This window comes from Cebus imitator, unplaced genomic scaffold (assembly GCF_001604975.1).
Source record: "Cebus imitator isolate Cc_AM_T3 unplaced genomic scaffold, Cebus_imitator-1.0 Scaffold140, whole genome shotgun sequence".
Lineage (NCBI taxonomy): Eukaryota > Metazoa > Chordata > Mammalia > Primates > Cebidae > Cebus > Cebus imitator.
The window spans coordinates 3,043,781-3,051,244 of record NW_016107455.1 but is presented as its reverse complement, the minus strand read 5'-3'; the positions used below and the strand labels follow the sequence as shown (position 1 = coordinate 3,051,244).

Below are 7,464 nucleotides of genomic sequence, written 5' to 3'. Positions count from 1 at the left end.
AGCTGGGACTATAGGCACGCACCATCATGCCCAGCTAATTTTTGTATTTTTAGTAGAGACGGGGTTTCACCTTGTTGACCAGGATGGTCTCGATCTCTTGACCTCGTGATCCACCCGCCTTGGCCTCCCAAAGTGCTGGGAATATAGGCGTGAGCCACCGCGCCCAGCCAATAGAAATTATTTCAACCAATCACAGTGGCTCACACCTATAAACCCAGCACTCTGGGAGACTGAGGTGACAGGGTCATTTGAGACCAGGAGTTTGAGACCAGCCTGGGAAACGTAGTTAAGTTTCCATCTTCACAAAAAAATGTCTTAAAAATTACCAGGCATGGTGGCAACACCTGTAGTCCCAGTTACTCAGGAGGCTGAGGCAAGAGATCGTTTGATCCCAGGAGTTGATTACACCACTGCACTCCAGCCTGGGCAACAGACCAAGACCCTGTCTCAAAACAAAACAACAACAAGAAAAATACCCAAAGACTAATTTTTAAAAATGGTTATATTAGAGCAGCTTGACAATTGGTAAGGTTTTTTGTCTTTTTTAGACAGGGTCTCACTCTGTCACCCAGGCCAGAGTATAGTGGTATGATCTTGGCTCACTGCAGCCTCGACCTTCAAGACTCAAGCAATCCTCCTGGCTCAGCCTCCTGAGTAGCTGAGACTACAGAATAGCTGGGACTATAGGCATGTGCCACAGTGCCCAGTCAATCTTTTTTTTTAACTTCGTACAGATAGGGTCTCCCTATGTTGCTCAGGCTAGTCTCAAGCATTCCTTCCATCTCAGCCACCCAAGGTGTTGATGTTATAGCTGCAAGCCACCATACGCAGTCTAATGTTTGGTATTTTTTTGAGACAGGGTCTCTCACTCTGTTGCCCCGCCTGGAGTACAGTTGTGCGACCATAGCTCACTGAAATTCCTGGGCTTATGCAATCCTGCCATTTTGGACTTCCAAGTACCTAGAACTACAGTACATGCCACCATACCCAGCTAATTTTTGTATTTTTGTAGAGATGGGGTCTGTGATGCCCAGGCTGGTCTTGCATTCCTGGCCTCATCTTCCCACCTCAGCCTTGCAAAGTGCTAAGATTACAAACATGAGCCACCACACCAGGCCTCATTTTTTAATCTTTGTTTCTTACTAAACAATACCAAAATAACCAACCTGGCATGTTTCTAATAATGGTTTTATTCTATTGCATGAGAATAAAAGGATATACAGTATATAGACTTATGATGGACAAGCTGATTTAAGTATTTTTCCATTTCTAAAACAACTCTTTTCCAGCATGCTTTGAGCTTTTATTGGAGTAATACACTATATAATTTCCTTTGAATAATATCTAAAATATTAACATGCCATGGGTAATAGTGCTTATTTCAGTTGTTTTACTGTGTTTTCTTTTTTAAACATGATACAACAGCATTAATTCAAAATGTTTATGCAGAAAGGGTTCTACTGAAGAGAATCTTTACCTATTGCAGTTCTAAGACAATGTTAAAATTTTCATCAGTAGCCTTTAAAAGTTAAAGCTCAAAAACATCAGAATCCACATCTTTTCCATTAAACATAATTTTGTAAATTTACACTCAGAAGCCCTACTTTATTTTTTCACAAAGGCATTTTGCTGTTAAAATGCCACTGTATTTACTTTTAAGTACATACCATTTTTGTGGAAGAAGCCAGTAAACGTAAGCTGCAAATGAGCTGACAAGCTAAAAAAAAAAAAAAAAAGGAAAATATTTATCATTTTAATGCTTTTTAATAAAATAACCTAGACTTTAAAATATAACATTGAAATCGAAGTTACTTCAGCTAACTTATAAGTATTTGATTTCTTCATACATGATAGGGATTCAGGCCCATGACTCTATGCTTTCCCTGTTAAATATGACATCCAAAATAGTGTGTCTATACACCTAACAAAAATAAACAAATTACAACTCACAAAAACTAAAAACAAAAACACCAGAGCAAGGCAGAAAAAAAATAACAAACCACCAAGTAAGAGGCCAGTAATTTACTGTGTTTTAGTGTTCTGCCTGTAAAATGACAGCAGGTATCCCTTTCCACCTTTCAAAAGAAATTTTAGGTGTTTTTTTTTTTTTTTTTTTTTCATTTTTTTTTGGTTTGTTTTAATGGCAGTTTAGTCAATGACTTCATCAATAGGAAATTTTGAAAAGGGGAGCTAAATCCATGCAAAAAAATTTGAATATTTTGAAGCAATGGAAATTCAACCTTCCTAAAAATGATATAGAACCATTACTTTATACTTCAAACAGTAATAAAATACACAATTACAAATCTGTATAGATCAATAATTTACTGTTTCAGTATATCATTTTCACTGTTAGTTTTAGAAGCTATGGAAAAGTTTAAAAAAAAAAAAAAAAAAAAAAAAAAAAAAAAAAAAAAAAAAAAAAAAAAAAAAAAAACCCCAACTTAATTAAAAATTAAAAAAAAAAAAAAAAAAAAAAGCATGAACTAGAACTAGTGGTCCTTCTGTTTTCACAAATATCTATTAACAATAGAAAAAGTATAAGGATGGGATAAAATAAACAGAAACATCAATAAGCTTTTGTAGCAAAAGCTTTAAACTGCAAAAGAGAATACAGCTGTTGATCAGGAGACATTCATAACTTTCCAGACCGGTTTCCATAGTGTGACATGCACAGACACCAGATTACGGAGACCTATACAGAACAGATGGTGAGGAAAGGAAAGCAGTACTTATCCCTTACTTAAGACATTTACTATCAAAAGTAAACAGTTGCTGGGCACTAAGGACTCACAAAGAGTATAAAAGTATTTTTTTAAATGATGGTGACAATCTACGCTTTTTTTTTTTTTTTTTTTTTTGAGACGGAGTCTTGCTCTGTCGCCCAGACTGGAGTGCAGTGGCACAATCTTGGCTCACTGGAACCTCCGTGCTCTGTCGCCCAGACTGGAGTGCAGTGGCACAATCTTGGCTCACTGGAACCTCCGTCTCCTGGGTTCAAGCAATTCTCCGGCCTCAGCCTCCAAAGTAGCTGTGACTACAGGCGTGCCACTATACTTGGCTAATTTTTGTCTTTTTAGTAGATTTAATATTTTGTATTTCAGTAGTGTTAATTAATTATCAGTATTTAGTATTTTTAGGAGAGATGGGGTTTCACCATGTTGGTCAGGCTGCTCTCGAACTCCTGACCTCAAGATCCACCCGCCTTGGCCTCCCAAAGTGCTGGGATTACAGGCGTGAGCCACGGGGGCCCAGCCAATCTAGGCAGTTTTATAATAAGATGGGAACAGTTATAGAAAGCCACTGAGGCAAGAGAGTACTAAGGAGCAAGTAATGACTAGAAATAGGTCATATTATGAAGAGGTTAGTCTTGTAAATCTGACTAGGAGTCCTCTTTTCTTTTTTCTATTTCTTGAGACAGTGTTTCACTCTTGCCACCCAGGGTGGAGTGCAATGGTATAATCTCAGCTCACTGTAAACTCCGCCTCCTGGGTTCAAGTGATTCTCCTGTCTCAGCCTCCTGAGGCAACTGGGATTACAGGGATGCACCACCACGCCCGGCTAATTTTTTTTTTTTTTTTCCTGAGATGGAGCTTTGCTCTTGTTGCCCAGGCTGGAGTGGAATGGCGCGAGGGCTCACCACAACCTCCGCCTCCTCGGTTCAAGCGATTCTCCTCCCTCAGCCTACAGAGTAGCTGGGATTACAGGCATGCGCCACCAAGCCCAGCTAAGTTTGTTTCAGTAGAGATGGGGTTTCTCTATGTTGGTCAGGCTGATCTCGAACTCCTAAAGTCGTTGATCCACCTGCCTCGGCCTCCAAAGTGCTGGGATTACAGGCATAAGCCACCATGCCTGGCCAATTTTTTTGTATTTTTAGAAAAGATGGGGTTTCACCATGTTGGTCAGGCTGGTCTCAAACTCCTGACCTCAGATGATACACCTGCCTCAGCCTCCCAAAGTGCTGGAATTAACCAATAATGTGAGAGAGCCACCGTACCCAGCTGTACTCCTCTTTTTCTAAGATAGAAAAATAAGAGGCAAGTAAGTAAGATATTTCCATGGAAGATGGGGGGGAATATAGCTACTTAGTTAAGCAGGCCATGGAACTGCCTGCTAAAAAACTACAGGGTGGGGGTTTTTAGGGGCATTTCTAGAACAGTAGTACAGAAAGTATGCTAGGAGGCCAGGTGCAGGGGCTCACGCCTATAATCCCAGCACTTTGGGAGGCCAAGGCAGGAGGATCACTTGAGGTCAGATTCAACACCAGCCTGGCCAACATGATGAAACCCTGTCTCTACTAAAAATACAAAACTTAGCCAGGAGTGGTGGCATCTGCTTGTAGTCCCAGATACTTGGGAGGCTAAGGCAGAAGAATCACTTGAGCCCAGGAGGCAGAGGTTGCAGTAAACCAAGATCACACCACTGCACTCCATCCTGCAAAAAAAAAAAAAAAAAAAAGTATCCTAGGCTTTCAGTAGAGGACAAAATTATTATGGAAGAGTAGAAAATAAGGGTCACAACAGAGTTAGAAGGCATAAAAATGAGAAAAAACTAAGAACAACAACCATAACTTAAATATCAACAAAAATCGTATATAATGGGAGTCTTAAAAACCTATTCTGTATAAGCAATTCATATATTGTAAACATTTTTACATTACTTTCTGACATGAATCAGATACTTTCTACATGCTATTTTACTAAAAGACAGCTAGTATTTTCCCAGAAAAATTTCCATAAATACTACCTTACACAGTAGAATTAGCTAAAAGCCAAAACACAAGTGAAAGATAAGAACAACATTCTACAATAGAAGACAATCTATTAGCCACAACAAATCTATCCTACTCTTAGTTGCTTCAATTAAACCTACATATTAAGACCAGATTAATTTTCTTAAGAATCCACTTTTTGGCCAGGCACGGTGGCTCAAGCCTGTAATCCCACCACTTTGGGAGGCCGAGGTGGGTGGATCACGAGGTCAAGAGATCGAGACCATCCTGGTCAACATGGTGAAACCCCGTCTCTACTAAAAATGCAAAAAACATTAGCTGGGCATGGTGGCGCATGCCTGTAATCCCAGCTACTCAGGAGGTTGAGGCAGGAGAATTGCCTGAACCCAGGAGGCGGAGGTTGCGGTGAGCTGAGATCGCGCCATTGCACTCCAGCCTGGGTAACAAGAGCGAAACTCTGTCTCAAAAAAAAAAAAAAAAATCCACTTTTTATCTATCATGTCTTTCTGCATATCTACTTAGTCCCCAACTACCAAATCTTTTGTCTAACTGCCAAAATGCTTCCCATTTCTTGTTCTCTCTATGAAAGCCTTACATATGAAAATACAATTTATTTATTTATATATATATATTTTTTGAGACGGAGTCTCACTCTTGTTACCCAGGCTGGAGTGCAATGGCGCGATCTCGGCTCACCGCAACCTCCGTCTCCTGGGTTCAGGCAATTCTCCTGCCTCAGCCTCCCGAGTAGCTGGGATTATAGGCACGCGCCACCATGCCCAGCTAATTTTTTGTATTTTTAGTAGAGACGGGGTTTCACCATGTTGACCAGGATGGTCTCGATCCGTTGACCTCGTGATCCACCCGCCTCGGCCTCCCAAAGTGCTGGGATTACAGGCTTGAGCCACCGCGCCCGGCTGGAAAATACAATTTATAGAGTCAGAAAATCCAAGTTTGAATTCTAGCTCCACTTATTCACTGTGGTCTATTATCTATAAAATGTATAAAATACGGATATTTTCTCCCTCAAAGAGTGTGAGGCTTAAGATTTTGCTTTTTGCTTTGAGACAAGGTCTCATTGTGTCACCCAGGTTGGTGTGCAGTGGCACACCATCAGCTCACTACAACCTCCAATTTCCAGGCTCAAGCAGTCTTCCCACCTCAGCTTCCCAGAGTAGCTGGGACTACAGGCATGCTCCATCACACCTGGTTAATTTTTTTTGTATGTTTTGTAGAGTAAGGGTTTTGCCATGTTGTCCAAGCTGATCTCAAACTTCTGAGCTCAAATGATTCACCTGCCTCAGCCTTCCAAAGTGCTGGGATTACAGGTGTGAGGCACTGTCCCGGGCTGTTTAAGGTTTTAATTCAATTTTTTTTTTCTTTTAGAAACTGGGTCTCGCCATGGTGCCCAGGCTGGTATTGAACTCCTGGGCTGAAGTGATCTCCCCACCTCAGCCTCGAAAAGTACGGCGATTATAGGCATGAGCCACTCTGTGCTCGGGCAGGCTTGCATAAAATAATGAAGTATCCAGCAAAATACTATCACCCTCTTCTACAAAGAGTTTAAACCCAACCAATCAAGAGCTAAATGATCACTTCACCCCTTTATAAGCACTCCTATTTATCGCTTTTTAGTCACTATTTTTCCATATATATCTTTTTACTATATTGGTGTCCCTAGCACCAAGCAGTGTCTTACAGAAAGTTACCCAACAAACTTTTTTTCATAAGATAATGTCCTCCTAGAGTAATAAAACATTTAAAAGTCAGGAATCATGGCCGATTACATTGCAGTACTATTAGTATTATTTATATATTTTTCTGAGAAGTAACTCTGATATGCCAGAAAGATCTTACATTTATTTGCCCCAGACAGTATTTTAAATCAGTGTTACTCTAAATGTGGTCTACAAACTAAGGCCATTAGGAAAAATGTTACCATTCCACAACTCAAGAATAACAAAGCACTGAAAATTAAAAACAAAGAAGCAAACAAAATGATCCTTCACAACAGATGATTTGAGACACAGTTTTAAATGGTACATTATGCCTTATACAGGAAAGCCTATAAAACCAGCCTTTTTTTTGGGAGTCTCACTCTGTCACCCAGGCTAGAGTGCATTGGCACTCTTCTCAGCTTACTGCAACGGACATCTGGGTTCAAGCAATTCTCCTGCCTCAGCCTCTGAGTAGCTCGGATTACAGGAACCTACCACCAAGCCTAATTTTTGAGTTTTTAGTAGAGACAAGGTTTCACCACGTTGGTCAGGCTGGTCTCAAATTCTTGACATCAGGTGATCCATCTGCCTCGGCCTCCTGAAGTGCTAGAATTACAGGTGTGAGCCACCACACCCAGCCAACCAGCCATTATTATTATAGTATTATTTCTCTATGAGAAACAATTCTAAATTTCAATTAACCAATTTTATTTTTTCTTCTTTTTTTATTTTATTTTATTTTTAAGATGGAGTTTCACCATAATGGCCAGGCTGGTCTTGAACTCCTGACCTCAGGTGATCCACCCACATCGGCCTCCCAAAGTGCTGGAATTACAGGCTTGAGCCACCGAGCCCGGCCTCAATTAACCAATTTTAAAAGGCAACATTAGGGCCACACATGGTGACTCGCATCTGTAACCCTAGCACTTTAGGAAGCCGAGGTGGGTCGATCACTTGAGGTCAGGAGTTTTAGACCAGCCTGGCCAACATGGTAAAACCCTGTCTCTACTAAAA

General features: G+C 40.5%; 1 protein-coding gene across 2 annotated transcripts in view; it reads right to left on the bottom strand.

Annotated features, from left to right (window-relative positions):
* Positions 1-7,464, bottom strand: part of SUZ12 (SUZ12 polycomb repressive complex 2 subunit) — a 70,161-nt gene that overhangs the window by 36,404 nt on the left and 26,293 nt on the right. For both annotated transcript variants that reach the window (XM_017542063.2, XM_017542064.2), the window contains one exon: positions 1,668-1,717. In XM_017542063.2, the coding sequence (XP_017397552.1) occupies positions 1,668-1,717 (50 nt within the window). The remainder of the gene's footprint in view (positions 1-1,667; positions 1,718-7,464) is intronic.